This window comes from Amblyraja radiata, chromosome 34 (assembly GCF_010909765.2).
Source record: "Amblyraja radiata isolate CabotCenter1 chromosome 34, sAmbRad1.1.pri, whole genome shotgun sequence".
NCBI classification, from domain to species: Eukaryota; Metazoa; Chordata; class Chondrichthyes; order Rajiformes; family Rajidae; genus Amblyraja; species Amblyraja radiata.
In genome coordinates this window covers 12,808,304-12,835,901 of record NC_045989.1, presented here as the reverse complement: position 1 = coordinate 12,835,901, position 27,598 = coordinate 12,808,304, and the positions used below count along the sequence as shown (strand labels likewise).

Sequence of the window (27,598 nt, the reverse complement as noted above, 5' to 3'; positions counted from 1 at the left end):
TAGATATCCATGTATTTTCTACCATTGAAAGAAAACCAAAGAGATACTTGCAGCAAATGTAAAAAAACTATATAAACCAGCTCTTACTGAAGGTCTGGGTCACTTGATCAGTCAGAAAACAATTAACTGGGCAGGTAACTGAGGGCAAAGTAAACCCCCTGTCCCACGATGCGAGTTTACCCAAGAGCTCTCCCGAGTTTTAAAAAAATCAAACTCGTGGTATTCTACAAACTCCTAAGACCTTCCACAGGTATGTTCACGAGCTCCTACGAGTAAAAAGTAACAATTTTTTTCATCGCGGATATTTTTTTACTCGTGGACATTTTCTGGAGAGAAGGAATGGGTGACATTTCGGGTCGAGACCCTTCTTCAGGCTGATGTCAGGGGAGTGGGCGGGACAAAGATAGAATGTAGTCAGTGATATAGATAGAATGTATTCATAAAAATGTGTCCCTTATACATACCAACCAAATGAACATGGACTTTCCCTGTTCATTTTCTTCTCTAACTTCAGATAGCCCTTGCTTTCTCTCTCCATCCCCTCGCGCTTCCCTGTTCCACTAGTCTTACTGTCCCCAACTACATTCTATCTTTGTTCCGCCCATGTATCATGTATAATGAAATTGGAAGGAATTACCAAGTCCAGCAAACTTGGACAGTGCTAAATTATTTGTGGTATCCTCATACTTTCGTGTTCTTGTGGCTTCAGCTGTTTGTAGCTTTTCCTTTAATATTAAAAGTAATTGTGTACAGCACCTCAACATTTTTATTTTGGATCTAAATTAGAGGATTCCAAAAAAAACGTGCACCGAGAAAATTTCTGTTTATTTTGTGGACTTAAAAGAATGCAAGTTGTTGATAAAGTTCACCACCTATTAAAATTCAAGTACAATTGGACATGAAACTCCTTGGTTTCTTCACAATTAAACAATTTTGTATCTATACAGTAAACCTTCATTTTAACAGACCACTTTATAACGGATTTCAGATATAGTGGACGGACATGCCAATGTGACCCCTGGCTCACACCACCTTTCCAGCCCTGTCTTCCGGCGGCACCACTGACTCGAGCAGTGTACCAGTGAGCCCTTCATCACCCACTGCACTCTCCAGTTGACGCTGCCGTGGTTGCGACTCATGTTATAGCCCTATGGGGACATTGTTTCTTTGGGTCGGAATCACCGACAGGACACACTCAGCCACCATAGGGCTCCCTCCCCTCCCACCAGCTGCTGCTTCTACCTATCAGCTCGTCGCTTTGTCCGCTTCCTGCTCTACAGCTGCCTCCTCCTCCCGTCGCTCTGTCCACCTGGCCCCTTTTCCCCTCTTTCTCCCTCCCTCCATCCACCATTGCCACCTCCTGCTCCCCCAGAGTTGCCGAAAACTCCACCTTGGAAGTGGCAGCAGGTGAGAGGACAGGAAACCCCTCGGTGAATAAATGCATCCTGTTGTTGGCAGCCGCCTGAAGAAAGCAATGTCGGCCAGGGGCTACAACGTGCGCCGCAACAGCAGCCCACTCACCAACTATGCTGTAACTCATCAAGATCGGCTCGCTGGTGCAGACCAGCAGAATCGCCACCTAGTTTTAAGGTGAAGCAATACAAAGTGCTGGAATAACTCAGCAGAAGGAATCAGTTTGAAGTAGGCTCCCAATGTCACCTGACCATGACCTCCAGCGATGCTGCATGACCCTCTGAGTTATTCCAGCACTTTGTGTCCTTTGTGTATTTACCATTGTCTGCAGTGCTTTGTACAACTGCATACGATCATAATATCTTACCCCGTTATAATGGACAATCGGCAATAATGGACACTATTCCCCCTGTTATGGTCCACTACATTAAACCTTTAATATGGCAGTTTGCAGAAGTATTATAAAACAATATTTGACACCAATTCATGGCAGCAATGGCCAAGAGGTTGGCTGTTGAAAAGAAATCAAAAGAGATCAGGCATAGGGGGTAGGGTGGGAAATCTACAGCTTGAATCTTGGCAATGGAATGATTATAGTTAGATTTATTAAAACACGGAATTGACGAAGCAAATTCTCAAAAGGCGAACCTTATAGTGAATAAGATGAGGGGAATAGATAGGATGAAAGCACAGTCTTTTACTCAGAATAGGGGAATCAGGAACCAGGTATCAAGAATCAGGACATAGGTCTAAGGTGAGAGGAGAAAGATTTAATAGAAACATGAGGGGTAATCTTTTTCAGTCAGAGAGTGGTGGGTGCATGGAACAAGCTGTCGGGAGAGGTAGTTGAAGCAGGTTCTATAATAGCATTTAAAAGATACTTGTATAGGTACATGGATAAGGAAGATATAGAGGGATATGGGTCAAATGCTGGCATGGGACATTTTGGTTGGCATGATTGAGTTTGGCCAAAGGGCCTGATTCTGTGCTGTATGAGATTATAGGGCTAGTGGAGATTACAGGGCATGGGGAGTTTGTGGTTTATTTTATTTCTTATCTTGCGCCACTTGAAGACTAAAGCTTTTAATATCTACACTAAATATGCAGCTTACAAGAGCCTTTTCTTTGTCCTTCAAGAATGTTTACTCTTATTTCATTTACTCTAGGGTTTCGGTTAATAAATGAACTACAGGGCAGTGACCTTAACACTGGTGGGAAAGTTACTGGAGGGGATTCTGAGGGACAGGATCAAGCAGAAGGGCAAGGACTGATTAGGGATAGTCAGCATGGCAGCTTTGTGCAAGGGAAATTGTGTCTCACAAATTTGCTTTGAGATTTTTGAAACGATGACTGGATGATTGACGAGGGCAGGATGGTAAGCATTATCTACATGGATTTAGCGAGGCTTTTGACAAGGTCCGACTGGACGGTTAGTCTGGAAGTTTACATCACGTGATCCGGGTTTAAATAGCTAATTGAATACAAAATTGGCTTAGTGAAAGGAGACACAGGGTGGTAATGGAGTATTGTTATTCAGATTGGAAGCCTGTGACAAGTTAATGATGTTGCTTTCAGCATGTGCTTGGACCCTGTTTATCATCTATATTGATTTGAACAATAATATTGTTAACATAGACAATAGGTGCAGGAGTAGGCCATTCGGCCCTTTGAGCCAGCACCGCCATTCAATGTGATCATGGCTGATCATCCCCAATCAGTACCCCGTTCCTGCCTTCTCCCCATATCACCTGACTGCGCTATTTTTAAGAGCCCTATCTAGCTCTCTCTTGAAAGCATCCAGAGAACCTGCCTCCACCGCCCTCTGAGGCAGAGAATTCCACAGACTCACCACTCTCTGTGAGAATGGTGTTTCCTCGTCTCCGTTCTAAATGGCTTACTCCTTATTCTTATTCTTATTACTAACATAGTTAGTAAGTTTACAAGCGATACCAAAATTGGTGGTGCAGTGGACAGCGAGGAAGGTTATATTGGATTACAACAGGATATATATGAACTTGTTTGAGCTAAGGAATGATAGATGGAATTTAAGGAGGACAAGTGCATGATGTTGTATTTAGGTAAGTTATATCAGGGCAGGAGTTGCACAGTAAATGTCCAGGCACTGCAGAGCAAGAGACTGAGGTGTACAGGTACATTGTTCCCTGAAAATACCCCTAGAGTATTGGACACAGTTTTGGTTGTCCAGCTATAGGAAGGATGTCAATAAGCTGGAAAGTGGGCTAAAATGATTCATGACGATGTTATTGGGATTGGAGAGGCTGCGGCTTTTTTCCCCCTGGATTGTAGGAGGTTGAATCTTTACAAAGGTTTACAAAGTCATGAGAGGCATAATAAGATGAATGGTCACAATCTTTTCCCCAGGGTAGGGGAGTCTTGAACTAGAGGACATAGATGTACGGTGAGCGGGAAAAATTTAAACCTGGCCCTAAGTAGCAACTTTTTTTACTCAGAGGGTTGTGTGCATATGGAACGACATTCAATGGAAGTGGTATAGGCGGGTCCAGTAACAATATTTAAAATTAATTTGGACAGGGTACATGGATAGAAAAAAGTTAGAGGGAATTGGGCCAAAAGCAGGAAAATTGGACTAGTTGGATAGTCATTTTGGTCAGCGCAGGTGAGTTGGACCGAAAAGGCTGAGTGACTCTAGATGTTATTTTTTTCTAGGTGCACTGTCGAGAGGACTTTGGTGTTACAGCTTGATTTGTTTTCTCCATTTCACCGCTTCACTGCACGTGCTTGCATGCATGCGCGCACGCGCACACACACACACACACACTCACAATCTAATTAGAAGCCTTCAATGGATTAATATTTGCCATTTTGCTCTTGCAACTCAGTTTTGGATGTTAATTGAAGTTCTGTAATTTCTCTCGCTTTTATTGTAATATTTAAATGGCACCATCCCACGTGTTGCAGAATGTCGTCAATGGGTGCGGGAGAAAAGAAAAGAGGCCTTGGTATAGTGAGACATTTTCTAAGTGCTTGAGTTTATGAAACTATTTTGTATCAAATGTTGTTATGACTGCAAACTTCTAGGAATTCTGATATCATATAAAACTTTATGGTATTGTTAGTTTATTTGAAGTATAGCACAGCGCCCTCAAATTAGTTTCTTTTATTTGGAAGATGGATACGTTAGATCGAGATCAAATGAAAATAGGCAAGAAGATGTTGCTCAGTGATTAAAAATACAAAATGAATTTTCAAATGGATAAGGACAATTCTTGTTACCCATTTATGCTAAAAGATTATTTGAGAATGGCTGTTTAAACAGCCATAGGATTATACAACACGGAAATAACCCCTTTGGCACAGCTCATCCATGCCAATGAAGATATCCCATTTGCTCGCATTTGGCCCAAGCTCTTTCCTATGCATGTCTGTTCAAATGTCTTTTAACTTATTATTGTACCTGCTTGAGCTACATCATCTGGCAGCTTATTCCATATATACCTACCACCCCTCTGTGTGAGTAAATTGCTCCTCAGATTCCTATCATTCTCACCTCAAACCTATGCCTTATTACTTGATTCTGTGCATTCGCCCTATCTATTTCCTTCATTAAGATCACCCCACAGCCTTTTGCACCGTATGGAATAAAGTCCTAGCTTGCCTAATCACTTATACCTCAGGCCCTTGAGTCTTGGCAACATTTTTGTAAATCTTCCCAGCACTCTTCCCACCAAAGGAATTTTTCTTGGAATAGGGTGGCCAAAACTGAACAAGGTACTCCAAGTGTGATGTCATCAATGTCTTGCACAACTGTAAAATAATGTCCCAATGTCTATACTTAGTTCCCTGATTGATGAAGACCAGCAAGCCAAGAGCCTTCTTCCATACCCTTTCTACCTGCGATGCCATTTTCAGGGGACGAGTACTCCTAGATCTCTTTCCTGTACAACACTACCTGGGGATTTACCATTCACTGTGATGGTCCTGCCCTGGTTTAACTTCCCAAAATATAACACCACACACTTATCTAAAGTAAACTGCATAAGCCATTCCTCAGTCCACTTGCTCAGTTGATCAAGATCCCACTTTTATTCTTAATAGCCATCTTCACCTTTACGATACCACCTATTTTACAGCATCTGGAAACTTATTAATCGTGCATTGTACATTCTCATCCAAATTACTGATATAGATGACGAACAGCAATGGGCCCTGGACCAATTCCTGAGACACATCACTCACTACAGGCCTCCAGTCTGGAAAAGCCTCCACCACCATTCTCTGCTTCCTATCATGAAGTCATTTCTGTATCCAAATGGAGCAGTGACTGTTAAAATTCACAGTATGTCATCCAAGCTCAATCTGTAATGATGATATCGAGGGCTACATGCCTGGGATAAATATACCATGGTTGTTTATGAAAATGAAAATGCCTTGCCTGAACTTGCATAGTTGTGTCAAGTAATTTAATTAGGTATTTACTTTATTTGACAGCAAACCTTTATGAATTAACCTTTTGCTTCCTCAAATTAATTTGCCATAATATCTTTTCTTGTTTGCATTCATAAATTACAGCAGGTATCACTTGATCAGTTGGGCAAATGGGCTGAGGAATGGTTAATGGACTTTAATGCAAGGTGGTGCTTTTTTGGAAATCAAACAGACCAGGACCATCACAGTGACTGGAAGATGTTGTAGACCAGGGGGATCTAGGAGTGCAGGTACATACTTCTTTGAAAATGGCTTCACGGGTAGATAGGGTGGTCAAGAAGGCTTTTGGCACATTGGCCTTCATCAGTCAGGTATTGAGTATAGAAGTTGGGATGTTATGTTATAATTGTACAAGACGTTGGCGAGGCCACATTTGGACTATAGTGTTCAGTTTAGGATCACCCTGCTGTAGGAAGGATGTTGTTAAGCTGGAAAGAGTGCAGAGAAGATTTATGAGAACATTGTCAGGGCTTGTAGGCCTGAACTGCAAGGAGAGGTTGGGCAGGCATGGACTTTATTGCTTGGATTGCAGGAGGATGAAGGATGATCTTATCAAAGTGTATAAGATCACGAGGGGAATAGATAGTGTAGATGCACAGAGTCTTTTACCCAGAGCAGGGGAATCAAGAACCAGAGGTCATGGGTATGAGGTGAGAGGGGAAATATTTAATCGGGACCTGAGCGGGAAACATTTTCACAAAGGGGGTGATGGGTATATGGAATGAGCTACCCGAGGGGATAGTTGAGGCAGGTACTATAATAACATTCAAAAGACATTTGGTCAGGTACATGGATATGAAAGTTCTTGAGGAATATGGGCCAAATGTGGGCAGGTGGGACTAGTGTAGTTGGGGGCAACTTGGTCGGCATGGGCTAATTGGGCTGAAGGGCCTGTTTCCATGCTCTCTGACTCTGCGATTTAAGGCAATTCAGTTTCTGTGTACATTATGTAGTTAGTCACATCACTGAAAGCAAAAAATAATGTACAATAGTCATCTGTAAGGCATCAGGGCGAAACAGACCAGATGTGTTGACATAACGGTATGGCACTGTGAATCCACAGTTATTAAACCATGATTGATAAGTTAAATAAAAATCCAAGCTTGATTTTCTTTTATAGTAACCATTCCCCTTCAGATGGCAAATGTGAACCTTAAGGAAAATGGATCAAAATCCACCAAACGACAATATTTTCAACATTATTCTTAGTGTATTTAGTGCGGTTGACTACAAATTTCTTAACAATCTCTCCAGAGTCGCTTTAGTAGTCATGACATTTTTGGAGCAGCATTTATTTCCAACACTATCAACTAGTGAATTGAAGATATGACTCATAGCAAAGAACTTTAGAGTGTCGCAACAGTTAGGGATCTTCTCCCTCTGACCATTTGGGATGTTGGGGGATTTAGAGGTTTTTTTTCCCCACATCCTAAAGATGTGCTGGTAGGTTAATTGTCACTAAATTACCCTGGTTTTGTTGGGTTGCAAGAGAATAAGAGGGGAAATTACATTGGTCTTCTGGGACCTAGCATAATCAGATGGTTAAATGTCTTCCTTTTGTGTAATAATCGGTGAATAAGCCTACAGTACTGCATACATTGCCAATATACTCAAAACTGATGAGTCCTTTGTTCTTTATGATATTTATTAAAAACTTGGGTGTTAATATGGGAGGTATGATTAGTAAGTTTGTGGGTGACTTGAACGGTGGCGATGATGTGGATAGCATTGAAGGTTGTCTAAGGCTGTGACAAAATATATATCAGATGGAAATTTGGGTGGATTTACAATACGATATGATAAAACTTTATTTATCCCAGGAGGAAAATTGATCTGCCAACAGTCATAAAAACACAAAATACATGAATCATGAAATTAAAGTGACGAGTGGAAAGGATTGGGGATGTGCATATATTGGGGCAATAAACATTCTGTTTAAGAGGTGAGAATTTAAAATGTGGTAATTTCTACCAATAAAGCCAAGTTAATTTAAACAGGATATAGTTACTACTACATAACAGCAGGTATTCTATTAATTTACTTGCACTCATGCAATAATGCAGAATGTTTTTATATTTTACTAAACCAGCTTATAAACTTTACATCATTTGAATGCGGTGCGTAATAAGACCAACAATCTTCGTCAAAGATCTGAATCATTACAAGTAAACTTTTCAATTTCTGCTTAGGCATGAATGAACAGAGAACCTGATATATGGCTTTTGGTTTCACAGCTTAGTGCTGGCAAACATTGATGCTTTATACCGCATTGCAACCTCAATTTTACAAGTGCAGGCTGCCTTTTTATTAGAAGTCACAAAAGGATTTTGAGATTAAGCAGCTCTGGGAATAAAATCAAGTGGGTTTCATATTAGTCTCAGTATTGTGTGTGAACCAGTCAACTGTAACACGGAAAACATCACCCTTATTAACTCTGATTAGTTAATGTAAGTCCATACTTGAATGAGTGGAGCTAAACATCAGCTATTGCAACTTTGTGTCCACTGGGGAAAGTATTAATAATTTGGTCTGAAATCCAGAATGGATGCTCCGAATGCATTATTTTTTTCTTTTACTCGATGATTAGTTACATTTATTTGCTTGGCTCATTAATGGTTATCTTTTAATTTGGAGAGAATTGTACTCAGTTCCCCACATAAGTGGTAGAAGACTATAACTTTAAAATGTTCCCATTAATTCTAATGTTGCATAAATCAAGCACACCATGTTTACTGCCAATTGATCTTGTTGACACATGTAATGAGAAACAAATTATAATTAATTAAGGAAGCTTGATCAAGTGTATGTATCAAAACATCATCTAAAAGGTTGGTGATGATTAACGTGTGTACTCTGAACTCTTCACCCTAGTTCTAATTCTTTCTCACTAGGTTTTGTACCACATGACTTGACTTGCTCCTCTACTGTGCTGTTCGCCTGTTCATTCCTGATGCCAAAATAAGCAACAACTCTGTCCTGCACTATTTTCTTACCTGTAAGTAAGATATGTCCATTCCTTTTTGCTCATCAGTTTAGTGTTTTGTGCATGATTTTCTGGCTTTGAATAAATAAAGTGGTTATAGTCGGAAGTAATGGATGAATTTAATTCCTGACCTGAAACGTTACCTATCCATTTTCTCCAGAGATGCTGCCTGACTGCTGAGTTACTCCAGTATTTTATGTCTATCTTTCATATAAACCAGCATCTGCAGTTCCTTTTTATTAAATAATGTATGACTTGCCTGATTTCTCCATTGTGTATTATATAATAGGACCTAAAATAGCACAGCTTTTATGAATTAAAATATCTTCATTGGTCTATTTGTGCTCTTGATTCAGATTACTTCCAGTCAGTCACATGTAGATTTAAATATTTCGCTTTACTGCTGTGCAGCTGAGTGCAAATCTTGACCTATCATAACTCTTTCTTGCACAGAAACGATGTAAAGAAATGAAAAATTGAAATTGGTTTCTGTTATAGTTCAGGTTCCACCTGATACTTACTGGATGTAAATGTTGATATTGACTCTTAATAACCATGTAAAAGAAGCTTGACACAAAAAGCTGGAGTAACTCAGTGGGACTGGAAGCATCTCTGGAGAGAAGGATTGGGTGACGTTTGGGTACCCTCCTTCAGACTTGTTAGGGATAAGGGAAACAAGAGATATAGACGATGTAGAGAGATAAAGAACAATGAATGAAAGATATGCAAAAAAGTTGCGATAAAGGAAACAGGCCATTGTTAGCTGAAAAAGGAGAAACTGGCAAAATATGAGATGCTGTTCCTCCAATTTGTGTTTAGCTTCACTCTCTCAATGGAGGAGATCTAAGAGAAACTCTGTGTGGGAATGGGAAGGAGAATTAGTGTTTAGCAACTAGGAGATCAGGTAGGTTCAGGCGGACTGAGCGAAGGTGTTCAGCGAAATGATCGCCCAGTCTACGAATGGTCTCGCCGATGTATTAAAGTCCACATCTTGAACAACATTTCCAGTAGATGAGGTTGGTGGAGATGCCTAACATGAGAGGATTGTCCGAGTCCCTGGACAGTCAAGGGAGGAGGTATAGGGACAGGTGTTGCATCTTCTGCGGTTGCAGGGGAAGGCACCTGAGGAGGGAGTGATTTGGGTCTGAAGGGATGAGTTAACCAGGGAGTTGCGGAGGGAACGGTCTCTGAGGAAGGCAGAAAGGGGTGGAGATGGGAAGATTTGACTAGTTTAATGTGCTTAAGATTGTGCTTGAAGAAGCTTAACATGTTTGTTTACCCAGTTAGTTACGAATGGATGTGAATCCCACTGCAGAATTAATTCTAACCACCCTGATTATCAATCCTTGCCTTGATTTGGCTGGACACCTCATGGGCAGTGGGATTATGTTAAATTATCTTTGCAGCAGGATTAAAGTGCACTCTGTGGAAAAAAAGCACCATGAGTTAAAGCAGGGTAAGGGATAAAATAAAAATATTCTACAATAATCAAGTCCATTTAATGGGAGATGACTATAAACATCTATCCAGCTCTATATTTAAATTAATTTGACTTGGGAATGGGCTGTCCCAAATGAATGTGATTGTGCAAATGAGGAAAATTAACCAGTTTGCCTTGGGTCCCAGTTACCATAACATTCTGGACCTGCCAAACATGCCTTGCCAAATGCCATGTAGACAATGTTTACCACCATTCATTGATTTTCTTAGTTACTTTCTCAAAAACTCTCAATCAAATTAGTTAGATGGAATTCCGCCCCCCATGGATAGGATTCTTCAGGATAGGATTTACTCACAATTGGAAGTGAATTAGATAATTAGGGGAGAGTCAGCATTGCTTTGTTCACAGCATTCAAGGTACAAACTTGAATGAGTTTTTTGAGGAGGTGACAAGGGTGATTGATGAGGGTAGGCATGTGGATATGCAGAAAATGGAGGGATATGGATCACGTTCAGGCAGAGGATATTAGTCTAACTTGGCATCATTTTTGGTTCAGACATTGGGCTGAAGGGCATGTTCGTGTCCTGCACTGTACCATGTTGTCCTGTACCTTCAATTGCCAACCAGCAAATAACAAGAGTTTTTTGTAAATGAAAGCTGGCACGATTAATATGATGTTAACCTGGTGAACGGAGGTTGAAAAAAAATCCAAGTGAAGCTTAAATTCCACTGTATTCTGATGTCTGGTGCATAACTTGAAAATATTTTGGTATCTCTCAAGAGCTTTCTATAATTGGAAAAGACAAACTGAGAGATATTCACAATTTGTAACTGGAATTTGGGGCTCAAGAGTGTTTTTTTTATATGCTCAAATAAAATGTTATGAAACATTGATTTTATATTCAGAAATGTTTGGAGATAAGCAAGTAAGAGTTTAAGTGAAAGAGGTTCGAATGATTGTGCTCCAGTTCACTTTGACTTTCATTAGTTCTATGTTGAGTTAGATAGTTTGATTACCAGTGACTTTAATATTCACGGTTTATTGATAGGCTAATTTTGCTTATCATCTATTCTTTTCCTTTAGTTGTACATGTGACACCTTTTCAAAATGAGGCTGAGAATGCGAAAAGCTTCTCAGCAGCCAAACTCTGTCCATGAATCACGAGCAGCAAAGACAAAGCGGAAGCGCTCTGATGTAGATGATTCGGTACCTATTATGGGGGTAAAACCTCAGAAAAAGGAAACTGGTTTGCTCTCGTCAATTAAAAGACTTATCCGAGGAACTGCAACAAAGGTATGACCAGAGAATTGCTGTGATTGTCCTCTTCAAATATTAATCTGAATGTTTGTAGTTTGTTAGAAGTCGATATAAGTTTATGGTATCCTTTACCAATTTAATATAATACAAGATATTCTTTCTTGCATCTGGACATCATCAGAAGAACATGATTTTGAGCTTTTCATTAATTTTGTGAAAATTCCAGGTTGGCAGTAAGGATGTCTTCCATTTTGGTTTCCTCTGCTTAAGTGAAGTTTGCTTCCACCTAAATAAAAAATATTTTCACATTATCAAGTGAATTTTTCTGAATTTTCATATTGGACATTAAATGATTAACCCATTAAATATTTTTGTCAATTAATCGGTGTTTTGGATTTTGCTCTCCTGTCCAAGGGTTCATTAGGCTTGGAAGTGTTCATTGCATGTAAAATACTTTTTGTGTGGTAGACAAAGCCATCTTTAACATTCCAATAGAAAAAAATCTTGGGATGAACTAAGGCTGAAAAATAGATGACCGCACAGAGCACAAAAAAAATATACCCACAAATATGAAAAAATATATTTGAGCAATTGTGATCATTTTATGGAATCAAAAACCTGGGGCTTTTCTCCTCTTTACACTCTTACTTCAAGATAAATTGTTAATCCATCTTTATGTGCATGCTTTCAAAAATGTACCTGAGGAAACCAATCCCGGATCTCAAAAAAAGGAAGGAAATTGAAATGCATCTTAGCTCAGATGACTCTTATTGTTTTAAATAACTGTCTCATTGGGTTATTTGTTTAAGCCATTGACTTTGACATTGTTAGGTGTTGTGCATTTCTTATTTGTTTGAGAGTTTTAATGAAAATGGAGCATTACTAAAACAAATCAGAACTGAATGTTTCATCTTAAAAAAAAGCCTCATATTAATAACAAAGATTAAATTTAGAAAACAATATTGCATAAAATACTGTTGGGCTTTTGCTTTGACCTGCTCAAAACAACTCCGATTAGGAAAGTATTTACTTAGTGCATGGCACATTTTTCAATCTTTTATATGATGCTTTATTGCATAACTAAAATGGAAGACTTCATTGTTGATCATGAATGAAAGGATAATCTGACATACTCTTATTCCCATCGGCATATTACCTCATCGATAGGGAATGGTACACTCCACTGCAGGTCATTTGTTGTAATCAAAATGCTGCAAAGGCGTACACTGCAACTGGAAATGGAAAAGCATCAGTTAATGTCTGCTTGTTTTTTTCATCACATTCCATCTCTAAGAAAAAGGAAAGCTTGAGAGGTGAATTTGAGGCCACGTTTCATTGCAGCTATTTTGCTGAGGGGGCTTGTGAATAAAATTCCTTTAAGAATGTATTTTGGGTAATGGGATAGGAAGTGGCGAGGGAGAAACTTTAAAGTTCAGGTTAATTTCCAAATTAGCAGTAAAATTATCTGTAAATTAGATACATTAGAAAGAGTCAAATCATTATACTTTCATATTTTTAGCTAATATGAATTGGTGTAATGCTTTGTGTTTATTTTTTGTAGTTGCTCTGACTTTGGATCCTTGCGCTATCTTTAGAAGGGTGTTTCCAGATTAAATATGGAAATCCTGGTGATATCAATCAAAGATCATTTTGGTGTTCACTCCACAGGCAGAAGCAGAGAATCCTCCAAAGAAAAAATGTAAACTTGATGGTGACCTGGATGACAACATGATCACTTCAACACCCCACACCGGCACAAAACCTAACAAACAAATCTCTAGAGTAAGACGGAAAAGCCCAGTGAACGGAGGTCAGTAGAGGCCATTTATTTTCATTGATTGGAAATCCAGGTATCTCTTTCACAATATCATTTTAGAACCATTGTGGTGATATTTATCGCTAAACCTTATATTTGTTGCAGTGCAAGAGCCCTTTGAGTCTGGATGGCTCCAAGCAGAGCGCTCCCAATAGTCCCTTTCCCCATGGCGTTGAAATTATTTTTCCTCTGGTGCCTATATGGTTCCCTTTTGTAAGTCTGAATTATTCTGTTTCCTCTGCTTCTACAAGCAGTAAATTCCAGATTAGACCTACCCTGTGCTTGGTAGCTTGCTGGTTAAATGACTGAACCATCAGCCAAAAGATCTGGATCATATGGCTAGATATGTGTATTCAGAACCCAGCATGGCAGTTTGATGTTTAAACTTAGGTATTAATTAAATAAGACATGCGTATAAAAAATATCTGGTTCCACTGAAGTTCCACTGAACCACCAGATTAACAAAGAAATCATCTGCAGTAATGTCCTTTTGGGGAAGAAAATCGACCTCTCTTATCAGGTGATTTATCAATGTGACTAGACATTTAGCTGCCTCCTCAGTTCAGAATGGACAGTAAATACTGACATCACCAAGAATAAGATTTCTTCTATCCCTCTTCTGTCTTTTGACCAAAATGTCAAAACTGTGACGTTTCTAAACTAGTATATCATTATCAAATCGCCATTTAATCTTTCAAGTATAACAAAACTAGTTTTCCCCATCTAACCCTGTACCTCATCCCAGATAAATCTTTCCAGAAATTACCGTATCCTTCCTTGGGCCACCAACTGGTAAGCTCACATTTGAGTCACGCTGTGGGTATGCCACATTTGGACTACTGTGTGTAGTTCTGGTTGCCCTGCAAGAGGAAGGATATCATTCAATTGGAAAGGGTGCAAAAAAGATTTGCGAGGATGATACTGGGTCTGAGGAGTTTGAGCTACAAGGAATGGCTGGGCAGGCTGGGTCATTTTTCTGTTGGAGTGAAAGAGGCTGAGTGGTGACCTGAGATAGATTTGTAAAATCACATGGAGCATTACTAAAACAAAGTGGAATCATTTTCCTGTTAAGTAGGCTCAAAATTAAGGATTTCCTGTGTTGTTTTAACATACTGTAAAGATCACCTTGGTGTAAAGTTTGTTCTGTCCTAAAATTATACCTTAATTCTAATTTTAGAAAAGTATCACTTACTAAATCACATTCATTTCCTGCTCTGGTCATCCTATATTTCCTATTAAGTATACCATGTAATGTTTGGCTCGTGTTCAGTTCAATTTATTTTTGGAGAGGCTCTAGTGATGTAATTGGAAGAGACTGACATAGAACATGCAACAGGAGACCATGTAGGATAGTGATACATTTGAAAAACATAGAGATTGGTGGAATGGGGAAAATATATGGCAGATGAAATTTTAATACAGAGAAATGCAAGAGACACATTTTGTTGGTAAGAATGTGAGGAGGCAAATATATATTAGAGGACACAACTCTGAAAGAAGCACGATCAGAGAGATCCAGGGTATATTTGCATAGTTCTTTGGAAATGCCAGTGTAGGTTTTCTCAAAGTTGTTTAAAAAGTATATGGAATCCCATGCTTTATAAATAGAAATACATAGTACAAGAGCAACAAAGTCAGATGTCTTGAGTGCCGCACTTTAGAAAATTTGTAAAGATTTTGGCCAGTTGCTGAAGTGATTTATTAAGATGATTCTGGGATGGGCAACTTCAGTGATATAGAATGACTTGGAAGATGCAGTTGTTCTCCTTGGACAGTGGAGGTTAAGAGGAGATTGTGTAAGAAGGAACTGCAGATGCTGGTTTAAACTGTAGATAGACCCAAAAAGCTGTAGTAACTCAGCAGGACAGGCAGCATCTCTGGAGAGATGGAATGGGTGATGTTTCGGGTCGAGACCCTTCTTCAGATTTAAAATCACCCAGGGGGCTGAGTAGATAGAGAAGCCATAGCAGAACCAGGGATCACAAAATGAAGAAGATTTGCAAAAGGACTGAAAATGACATGAGGGAAACTTATTTATGCAGCAAGTGGTTAGGGTCTGGAATAATATTGGAGGCAGAATGCACTAGAGCATTCAAAAGATTGCTGAATAAGTATCTCAAATAATTTTGCAGCGCAGCAGGAGGAATATAAATGGCTGGGGTGCTTTTCCATAGTCTATTGAAACTCAGTGGCTGAATGGCCTTCTTCCCTACTAAAACTATTTTGTGATTCTTAAATGTATACCATTCCCATTACTAGATGGCTCTTGGTGGTGGTGACACTCTACCAAAATATTCATACAGTTTGAACAGGCTATCTGTTGAGTAATTTAACAGCGAAGAGCTTGGTCTTCTCTGAGCTTGGCATCCCTGACCTGGTTCAGCGGACTGACTGTGCAGCTCGCCACTTGGCAATCTTCGATATGTGGGGAGATCATGTGCTCATCCCATGACCATGTGCATTATATCAATTCATTAATTTCATAGGTGATTGAACATGGAAATCCATTGTGATGTTTCTAGGCCGTCCTTTCTCAGGATAGGCAAAGGCTTATCACCCTCCCACTGTCCAGAAAAAAGAATCAGCTGAGAAAGGCCGCTGTGTTTCCATACAAATTACTGCATGTAAATTAAGACTTAAAACTAAATGATAAGACCAGCTGCTTAATAATTTCCCACAAATAACTCTACTTTGTTGACTGGACAGTTACATGCACAGTGTTGATACACGTTGTGGTTGATTCTCACCACCTGGCTGTCTGGTTGCATCAATGAATTTCAGAGAACCTGGATCCTTTCATGGTGCAGGCACCTGATGATGGAGAGGCTACACAGTCCCTTGCTGAGATCCACTTTGTTGGCAAGCTGGTGATTGGGCCACCTTCCAAATAGAAACAAAGGTTGACCCAACAATAATTCCATTGGACAATCTTGCCACCTGCATAAGGGTCTCGAGAATATACAGATAAAGCTCAAGAAATCGACATATCATTCACTTTGGCCATCCTGGCTAGTTTACAAGTGATAGACTTCTGACCGACATCCACTATAAACCCACTGACTCCCATGGATATCTGGACTACACTTCTTCCCACCCTGCTTCCTGTAAGGACTCCATCCCCTACTCCTAATTCCTCCGTCTACGCCACATCTGCTCCACGGATGAGGCGTTCCACACCAGGACATCTGAAATGTCCTCATTATTCAGGGAACGGGGGTTCCCCTCCTCCACCATAGATGAGGCTCGCACCAGGGTCTCTTCCATACCCCGCAACACTGCTCTCGCTCCACATCCCCCCACTCGCAACAAGGGCAGAGTCCCCCTAGTCCTCACCTTTCACCCCACCAGCCGTCACATACAAAATGTAATCCTCCGTCAGTTTCGTCACCTCCAACGTGACCCCACCACTCGCCACATCTTCCCATCTCCCCCCATATCTGCCTTCCGCAAAGACCGCTCCCTCCATAACTCCCTTGTCAATTCTTCCCTTCCCTCTCGTACCACCCCCTCCCCGGGCACTTTCCCTTGCAACCACAAGAGATGCAACACTTGTCCCTTTACCTCCCCCCTCGACTCCGTTCAAGGACCCAAGCAGTCGTTCCAGGTGCGACAGAGGTTTACCTGCATCTCCTCCAACCTCATCTATTGCATCCGCTGCTCTAGATGTCAACAGATCTATATTGGTGAGACCAAGCGGAGGTTGGGCGATCGTTTCGCCGAACACCTCCGCTCGGTCCGCAATAACCAAGCTGACCTCCCGGTGGCTCAGCACTTCAACTCCCCCTCCCACTCCGTCTCCGACCTCTCTGTCCTGGGTCTCCTCCATGGCCACAGCGAGCAGCACCGGAAATTGGAGGAACAGCACCTCATATTCCGCTTGGGGAGTCTGCATCCTGGGGGCATGAACATCGAATTCTCCCAATTTTGTTAGTCCTTGCTATCTCCTCCCCTTCCTCAGTCCCCCTGCTGTCTCCTCCCATCCCCCAGCCTTCGGGCTCCTCCTCCTTTTTCCTTTCTTGTCCCCGCCCCCCCCCCCCCACCCCCGATCAGTCTGAAGAAGGGTTTCGGCCCGAAACTTTGCCTATTTCCTTCGCTCCATAGATGCTGCTGCACCTGCTGAGTTTTTCCAGCTTTTTTGTGTACCTGGCTAGTTTTTATCACTATAGTATGTGCACGGCACATACTATACACGGTTGTAAATAACCTTGAAATGAAGTACTCTGAGGTACAAAAGCTTAAAAAGACATGCCACCAGATTGAAGAACACATTTTTCTGCCTTTTGTCAGACTCTTTTATGGACCTCTCTTGTATGTTGAGGATGAACTTCTGATTTTCCAATCTGCCTTGTTGCGGCCGTTGCACTTGTTTTTAATCGGCCCTGACTCGATAGCTGTAACGCTCCATTCTGCACTCTTATCTATATTCTCCTTTGCACCTCCAAATCTGGATAGCAGGCAAATCAAAGATTTTCATTGTATTTTGGTATAGAAAAACCAATACTGAGAATCCAAAGCAGTACCAGGTATATTCTTCTGCACATTTTTTTTTGTATGCCAATTTTCAGCAGGATATTTGCATTGCACAGTCTGAAATAAGCATTTAACTCTGAGAGTGGAATTACTAAACATACAGAAAGTCTGTATGTCAGCAGACACCTCTGAACACTGCTTCAGCATTATTTAAGCTGTTCAAAGAAAAAATCCTCTCTTTGTATGTATAAATCTTGTCGTTGGTTGGTTGTTGTTATTAATGCTTCTAGCCTTGGAGCTTAAAGTTACTGGATATTTCACACACAATTTTTAATGAAAGTTTTTCTTGTGTATTTCAGTGATAATTAAAGTTCTGTCTAATGTGAGTTATATTTGTCCTGAATACCTTTGTACCCAATTTATAACACAAACTGCTAATGATAAAAATTGTTAATTGGAGAAATTATGGACTAGCTACGGTTGAAAATGCTTTAAGTGGGAATTTTGCATGTTGGACAACAAAATAGGTTAAATCAGAACTTAAATTTCCATGGTTTTGAATAGATCATTTATAATTGACCATTGGTAATTGAGACAGAGAGCTGTTGGACTGTAATGTAAAATGGAATATTTTGTATAAAATTGATTTGACATTCTGTGGTTTCGCTCCTGAACATAGGTTAAACGATTCTGTCTCATCGCTTTCTCTTTCTTTTCACTTTGTTTCCATTGTCCTCTTTGCCTGTCTTTCTCTTGTTTAACATTGTATATGTTGTCCCTTGCTGTATGCCTCTCACTCTATATGCCTGTCACACAGTCTGTCAGTGAGTGATTCCATATGTTGATTTAGTATCGTGGATATTCCATATGTGCAGTCGTTCAGATAACTCTTATGTGATATCATGGTCTGATAATTACTGCCAGATTTACAGGTAATGAATTCTTCCAACACGTGAATCATAGGATAATGATGGCCCACCCAGACAATTCTGTAATTTCTGCTATTGTTGTGGTAGGCAGCAGATCACTTTTGTGTGTGGCTGGATAATGGTTGGCCCTATTTGAAGTAGCTTGGTTGAAGTGGGAGATTGGGTGGGGGAAAATTGAGAAAAAGGGCAGTTGACCCAGTAAAGTGTTGTGTTGGCCATTTTGTGAATAGATTAAGGTTTGAACCATTAAGTGGAATAGCTTGGCACCAAATGCCCATTGGATTGGAAATGTCAATTAGGATTATAGTTTATTAATTGCCGTTTGGAGCTAACTAGTTTATAAGTGTATTAAATGTTGTCAATAAATGTTATATGACCTTTCAATAATGGAAAGGATGCAAGATAATGGCATTGTATCGTGTGACACAGAATTAATTTTTGAATCAGTTTGTTTAATTTATTTTCAGTCCCATCATCCATGAGTGATTAGGAACACTGGATGTTGTTACTGAGCTTTTATAAATCGCTCAGCATGTGCACTTATTGAGATACACCTTTTGTGCAAATCTGCAATTATTGTGTAAAGATGTTATCCATTGCTGTATAGGGCCCATTCTTTGGAAAGTGAACCAAAATGGTTAGTAACCCTACCCCATACCCTAATTTTCCACACTAATCTCTTGTGTCAAAGGCTTTTTGAAAGTCCAGATACACCACATCCACTGGCTCTCCCTTATCCATTCTACTTATCACATCCTCAAAAAATTACAGAAGATTAGTCAAGCATGATTTCACCTTCATAAATCCATGCTGACTTTGACCGGTACAGTCACTGCTTTCCAAATGCGCTGCTATAACATCTTTAACAATCGACTCAAGCATCTTCCCCACTTAAGGCTAACTTGTCTATAATTCCCTGTTTTCTCTCTCCCTCTTTTCTTAAAAATTGACTGCCTTCCAGTCCACAGGAACTGATCCAGAGTCAAGAGAACATTTGGAAAATGATCACCAATACATCCATGATTTCTAGGGCCACCTCCTTGAGTACTCTGGGATGCAGACCATCAGGCCCTGGGGATATATCTGCCTTCAGTCCCAACAGTTTACCTAATACCATTTCCTGACTAATGTGGATTTCCTTCAGTTCCTCCCACTAGATTGTAAATTGTAATTACAACACAACTTACATTTGCTATTTGTTTTTTTAAGAGACTGGAGGTTACAGAAGTAAACAGAATGGAAAACTAACGATAGTTAATGATGTCGTTAGCCCTCCACGAACTGCCTTACTGGGAACCATCTTTTCTCCTGTTTTCAGTTTCTTTTCACCAGCAAACAAAAATGGTAAAGTATTCATTACTAAAAAAGGTTCTTAAATGTAGAACTGTGTTAAAATGAAATTGATTTATAGTAATACTTTCTTTAAGATGCCGTTGCAATATCAGGAAGCAACACAAGTAACATTTATATACCATGTAGCGGAAAGTTGGGTGCGGAGACTTCAACCGCAATCAGTGTTCACATCTTATCAGGTCTTCTCTTGGAAAACTCTGTCCAAGCAGTCGCATTCCCCAGCTTCTCCCGCGTAATGTTTAGTTGTCCTTTTGAAATACCTGCCCATTTGGCTAAAAATGGAACCTGATTACAGCAAGCTTTCACATAAGAAGCAAATGCGTGCATAGATTTTCAGCCCTTTATGCATAGTCTGCCAATCAGTAAAATCAAAACTGATTTATTACCTCAGAACCACCGTTCTACAATTATCTGTATAAATTATAAACAAAAATATTAGCCAAGATGATTCTGTATCCTTTTCTTGTGACACCTTTTGGAGTTCCCATAATTTAAATTGAATATTATGCACTTCAGAAATAATTATATAAGAAAAGCAATAGAACTATAAACACAAAAAAACCTTCAGAGCTCATTTCATACTTGATATTACTGGCATTTTGGTATGTTAAGCATTCAACCATTTTTAAAAATGTGTATATGTGAATGAAATTTGTTTATTCTTTCCACACATATTTGTATTTTTGAATGTTTTCTTCTGTTACATTGCACCCTGTTGTGCATTAGAAATTATTTAACTTGTGCAATGTCTCTGACATTAAACAGAGACGGGTATTAATGAATAAATAAAAATGAACAGTAATTAAAAATGTTTAAGAAGGAACTGCAGATGCTGGAAAATCGAAGGTAGACAAAAATTCTGGAGAAACTCAGCGGGTGAGGCAGCATCTATGGAGCGGAGGAAGTCTGAAGATGGGTTTCGACCCGAAACCTTGCCTATTTCCTTCGCTCCATAGATGCTGCCTCACCCGCTGAGTTTCTCCAGCATTTTTGTCTACCAGTAATTAAAAATGCTTTGATTTACATTGACAATGCCAGCCATTCTGTAGCACGGTGATGGCCTGCAAGTTAGAGAAAGATTCGTGCCAGCCTGATTTTTTTTTTAGTGGGAGGGTGAAAAAACAGACAATATTGGAAATTCTCAGTAGGTCAGGCCAGATCTGTGGAAAGGGAAACAGAGTTGCTATCTCAGGTGAAAGACCATTCATTAGACCAATTGACTATATTTTAAAATCCTAGCATTGATCTGTTTGAGCAGGAGGCAAAATGCAAAAAGACCGGAGCTTTCTCCTTCACTATTATTGTTTAGTTTAGTTTCTAGTTTTGTCTCCTGTGGCTGCACTACATTGGTGAAAACAGAACATAAATAAAGTATGTAATATGCTGTGGTAGGTAATCTGCATTTTTGAAATATGATTTTATGCTTGTGATCTCGTTTGTAGGAACATCAGGATCTGACTCCCCAGGTCAAGCTGTGGAGGCTGAAGAAATAGTCAAACAGCTGGAATTGGAGCAAGTAGACGAGATAACCACCAGCACAGCAACATCAGCAACGGGAGGACTATACTCTGGCCAAGCAGTGACAGCACAATCACCGTCCCCTGACAGCAGTTCAGATAATGCGGAAGATAAGGTCGCCAGTAAAGCTCATCCAATGCCAGGTATAGCAGACCTTTTAGACAAGCGGATGCGTTGCATATTCTGGTAGATAACAAACTCGTTGGGAATTGACGGTAGTGGTGTTTGCCGACAGAGTGGTACATATTGGGCCTTTGGAAAGTTGAAGAAGGACTGATGTGCTATGAAGAAGGGATCATTACAGTTATTCATCTTGGGAATCAAAGTGGCACAAGACTGCCCTGTGCATTAGGTTTCAAACATCTTAGCTATAATGCTGATTTCAGTCAGCTGCCCTGCCTGAGTGTATACTCCGAAATGCAACAAAAAAAGTTTTGTGTGCAAAATGCTGCATGAGATTTCACGTGGACTATTGTGTTCCAATGTGGTCTTCCTACCCAAAGAAGAATATACTTTTAAATAGAGGAAGTGCTGTTCAGATTCATCGTATTAATTCCTGAGATGGTAAGTTTGTTGTATGAGGAACAATTAAACTGATTGGCTTAACTCTTCTGAGTTTTAATGAATGAGAAGCAGGCTAAATTCTTAAGAGGCTAGCAGAGTGACTGTTTCTGCTGGATGGAATTATAGAAACAGGGATCACAGTCTGAATACAGGTCAGATATTAGAATATATATGCAGGTGTATTTATTAGGCCAATCCTGGTTTTCTTTGTTACGTTTTGTATCAATGATATTGGTCATGTAACAATATTATAACCCTGATGTTTGTTTCTATGCTGTGTTCATTATTGGTCATTGAAGACTTCCTAGCATTGTGCTAATTATAAACTACCTTCACATTTGGCAGTTTTCCAGTGTCTTTTGATTTTCCTATATCTGCCAAGCAGATGTGTCATGTGGCCTATTACCGTGCTTTTCTGTCCCAGTCCCCCATCCCCGTATAGGCAAAGTGTAGTTCCCTTGTCATTGTCCTCAGCAAGCCTTTAGGACTCTTTAATGGACTGAACAAAGTACCATTGGTATTTCAAACTGAAATTGCAAGGTACCATGCTTGTGCTTTAGAACTGGTTCCATATTTTCCAGTTTGGCATTGATTTGCAAGGATTACTGGTGACGAGAATAAAATCAGTAAATGTTGGTAGCACTTGGCGTCTGTGGAGAGAGAAACAGCTAATATCTCACATCTAAGATCCTTCATTAGCTTTCAAATTTCTAGCATCTGCAGGTTTTGATTTCCCCCCAGGATTCTGAAAGAGGTAGCTTTAGAGATTGTGGAGACATTAGTTGTGATCTTACAAGAATCACTAGAATCAGGGGGTGGTTCTAGACGATTGGAAAATTGTTAATATTACTCTGCTGTTCAAGAAGTGGGGAAAATATAGGCTGCCAAATTATTCGCCAAATTAGTGTTTTGGGTTAATCCCATTTCCCGATTTTCGGCCATATCCCTCTACACGTTTTCTACCCATATATCTATCCGAATGTCTTTCGAAAGTCGCAATTGTATCTGCTTGTATATATGTCTGCTTGTTCCAGATATGAACTCTGTGGAAAAAGATCCCTCTTAAATTATCTTCTCTCTCACCTTGAGCCAATGTCCTCTAGTGTTATCATCCACTGTCAATACACAATAGGTGCAGGAGTAGGCCATTCGGCCCTTCAAGCGAGCACCGCCATTCAATGTGATCATGGCTGATCATCCACACTCGGTACCCCGTTCCTGCCTTTTCCCCATATCCCCTGACTCTGCTATCTTTAAGAGCTCTATCCAACTCTCTCTTGAAAGCATACAGAGAATTGGCCTCCACTGCCTTCTGAGACAGAATTCAACATATTCACAACCCTCTGTGGGAGAAAGTTTCTCCTCGTCTCCGTTCTAAATGGCTTACCCCTTATTCTTAAACTATGGCCCCTTGTTCTGGACTCCCCCACATCGGGAACATGTTTCCTGTGTCTAGCATGTGCAAACCTTTAATAATCTTATACGTTTCAATAAGATCCCCTCTCATCTTTCTAAATTCCAGAGTATACAAGCCCAGCCGCTCTATTCTATTAACATATGACAGTCCCGACATCCCGGGAATTAACCTCGTATCCCGGGAATTAACCTCGTATCCCGGGAATAAACTCGTAAAAAAGACTGAACGTTCGCTTTATCCATGGCCTTCATGGTTTTGTACACATTAACAAATCACTCCTCAGCTTCCTATGCTCCAACTTATCTAGCCTCTCCCTATAACTGAAGCCCACAAATCCCAGGAAAATTCTGCAGAATCTCTTCTGCACCCTTTCCACTTTAATGGCATATTTTCTTTTGCTGAGCAAGCAGAATTGCATACAGTACTCCAAATGCCATTCACCAATTCTTTTGTACTCAGTATTTTTCCCATGAAGGCAAAGGTGCTAAATAACTTCTTCGCCACCATGTTCACCTGAATGACCACTTTCAGGGAACAATGCACCCGTACTCCTGGATCTCTGTTCTACAATACTCTACAGGGCTCTACCATTTACTGTCCAAGTCTTACTCTGGTTTAACATTTATAAGTGCGACACCTTACACTTGTCAAAGTTAAATTCCATTTGGCATTCCTTGGCCTACCTTCCCAACTTATCTGGATCCTGTTATAAAATCAGTTATCCTTCCTCACCACTATACCATAATTTTTGGTGTTATCTGCAAATTTACAAACAATGTTGTCGACATTTTCATTGAAGTTGTAAATTTAGATAACAAACAACAATGGGTCCTGTACTGATCCCTGCAGCATACCATAAACCACAGGTCCCCAATCACATCCAACCTTCTAGACTGGCCTATCTTATGGGACCCTGTCAAAGGCCTTGCTAAAGTACATACTGACAATATCCACTACCCTGCCCTCATCAAACCTCTTGGTGACCTCTTAAAAAAACAAAAAAACTCATCAGATTTGTGAGACAAAATTTCCAACACATAAAACCATACTATCTCAAATCAGTCCCTGCCAATCCAAATGCTGGTAGATCCCGTCCCTCAGATTTGCCTCAACTGACGTCAAACTCACTGGCCTTTAATTTGCTTGCTTGTCCTTACTGTCCTTCTTAAATAATGATACAACTTCACCCTCCAGGCTTCTGGAATTCCATCTGCGGCTATAAATAATACAAATATCTATGCAAGGGCCTCCGCAATTTTCTTTCTGTTATGAACTTAACGTGAAGAATGGTATAGACACTTCTAGATTGTGTACCAGATTGATAAATTTGCCACACGAATTAAACGTTTGGCAATTTCTGAGTCATTTCATTGTGCCCAACTGCTGAAGCATTGCTTACCTTCTACCATGGCAATGTAAGAAAAAAAAAGCAGAATCGTAAAGTCAGAAAAGCTCTTTAAAAGTGCTATTTATTTTGTCTCGCTCTCCTGAACTTTTCCTATGGCCCTGCAGCTTTAAAAAAAAATTAGATTAAATTAGATATCACTAGCTTCTATTAGAATTTAGAGATATAGCACGGAAACAGACCCTTTAGCCCACCAAGTCCGCACCAACCTGTGCATCACCCTGTACATTGCATTAGCAGGAGCACTATCCTACACACTAGAGGTAATTTACAATTTTACAGAAGCCAATTATCCTGCAAGCCTGCACATCTTTGGAGTATGGCTGGAAACCATAGCACCCGGAGAAACCCCATGTGGTCACAGGGAGAACGTACAACTTCCGTACAGGCAGCACCTGTAGTCAGGCTCGAACCTGGGTCTATAGCACTGTAAGGCAGGAAATCAACAGGTGCGTCACTGTGCCATCCCTATTGTGCCTGCTTCCACTGTCCTAAGACAATGCAGTCCAAATCATAACAATCGGTTGCTTGCAAAGATACTAGATTTGTCAGCCCACTGGTTGGTCTCAGGACCATCTGCTGAAGACACCACGAGTTAATAAATCTATTGTCTGATGTGTGTAATGACTTTCATTAGATAATTTGGCACTAACCTATGTTTTTACACTGCCTGGAATTTTTTGTGCAAATATTAGCAGTGCAATGTCTGGGTTTTAAATGGTTCCAAAATAATGGAGTCAGCGCAGAAACTAAATTTTAATGATTGGATCTGAACTAGATTTTCTACATAGAGAATTATCTAATCGAACCTGGGTAGTGAATGACTTGTTTCCAGCTGACTATCAGGACTATTCTTTTTTAAATAGTTCAGCGAAAAATTTGATAGACAAATGGTTATGTTGGCCTTAATTGCAGGATGCTTTGAATACCTGAGCAGAGACATCTTAAACTTATAAAGGGAATTAATACATATCTATGACTATTATTAAGGAAGAGATAACAAGGTACTAATAGGATTGAACAGAGTCATTATGGATTTCTGAAAGGGAAATCATGTTTAGGAACTCTATGGAATTATTTAAGGTTGTTACAAATAGCATAGGCAAGGCAAACCAGTATTGGATGAAGAAGGCACACACATTTATTAAGATTCAAGTGTGTGGTGCTTGATCATGTGTACTAGCATGGATTGAGAGTTGGCTAATAGCACAAAAAATGAGCATATTTTATGTTGAGAGGCTATGGTGTATGTGTGCAGACTACCCTGGTCGTATAGCTTTTTGAAAGAGAAAAATGAGGGTAAGGGTGTGGAGGGAGGGAGGAGCAGTGCCTTAATGTTAAAGTATATGTCAGAGTAAGGTGTTATGATCATTTCCTTAAACTAGGTAGTTATATGAAGCATGTGGTCTTCTGTTTTCAGCCATCTTTGCATTGTTTACTCTTTATTTAAACATTTTTAGCACCAGAATTGAATGTGACGAATGCAGAACTCTGTAAGACAATATCTCCACCTGGCACTTATCCAGAAGCACCTGCTCACCCGGAGGCAAGCTATGAAGAGGACTGGGAGGTTTTTGATCCGTAAGTTTGCCAGCACTTGTTTATCAGAAGCTGCAAAATGTGCAGATTTTATAACTTCATCATTAATATCAAAAATAATTTTTAATGAATTTATTGTGTAATCATTTTATTGATTTGCATTAGGCTGAATCATTCAACTACTGCAAAAATCCCTTAAATATAATATTTTGCTACAAAGAATAAAGTTTTGTTGAAGAGTTAGTTGCTAGGGCAATAAAACGCATTTTAGAATATAGAATGATACGGCACTGATGTTTTTGTTCATCTACACTAATCCCTTTGCATGTTTTAGGTCCCTATTCTTCTATGCTATGTCTATTCAAGTGCCTATCTAATTATATCTTAAACGTAGTGATTATATCTGATTCTACCACCATGTTTGGCATTGAGTTCCAGATTTGATTGACTGTGCAAAATAAAGCTTTCCTTTAAAATCTCCCGTAAAACTTCTACTCACTTTAAACCTATGCCCTTTTGATTTTTGAAAGACTGTCATGTAGAACAGATCCTGACCATCTTGCGTATTAATAGCTCATAATTTTATATACATCTTATCACATCACCTCTCAACTTCCTTCATTCCAAAGAAAACAAGACTAACCTATTAATTTTCTCTCCATAACTAAAGAACTCCAATCCAGTCAAAGTCCTGGTGAATCTCCTCTCATTCTCTCCAGCACAATCACATCTTTCCTACATTGTGGCAACTAGAACTGCACACGACACTCCAAGTATGGTCTAACCAGTGGTTTGCCAGGTTGCGACATAACATTCCAACTTTTACATTCTACGCCTCAATCAATGAAGGCAAGCATCACCCTCTTTCAGGGTACTTTGGAAGGTCACTCTGTTCATCAACATTTCATAGCAACCTGCCATTTACGTCTGACCCCTATCTGGCCTCCCTAAATATATCACTTCACACTTGTTGGGATTAAATTCCACCCGCCGAAGTTTAGCTCAATTTTCCATCTAATCTTTAT

General features: G+C 39.9%; 1 protein-coding gene across 2 annotated transcripts in view; it reads left to right on the top strand.

Annotated features, from left to right (window-relative positions):
* The window catches only part of ctdspl2 (CTD small phosphatase like 2), a 61,110-nt gene that overhangs the window by 13,665 nt on the left and 19,847 nt on the right, over positions 1–27,598 (top strand). For both annotated transcript variants that reach the window (XM_033050224.1, XM_033050223.1), the window contains 6 exons: positions 8,772–8,875; positions 11,389–11,598; positions 13,231–13,372; positions 19,987–20,121; positions 21,573–21,791; positions 26,495–26,615. In XM_033050224.1, coding sequence (XP_032906115.1) covers positions 11,413–11,598; positions 13,231–13,372; positions 19,987–20,121; positions 21,573–21,791; positions 26,495–26,615 — 803 coding nt within the window. In that variant the 5' untranslated portion in view covers positions 8,772–8,875; positions 11,389–11,412. The remainder of the gene's footprint in view (positions 1–8,771; positions 8,876–11,388; positions 11,599–13,230; positions 13,373–19,986; positions 20,122–21,572; positions 21,792–26,494; positions 26,616–27,598) is intronic.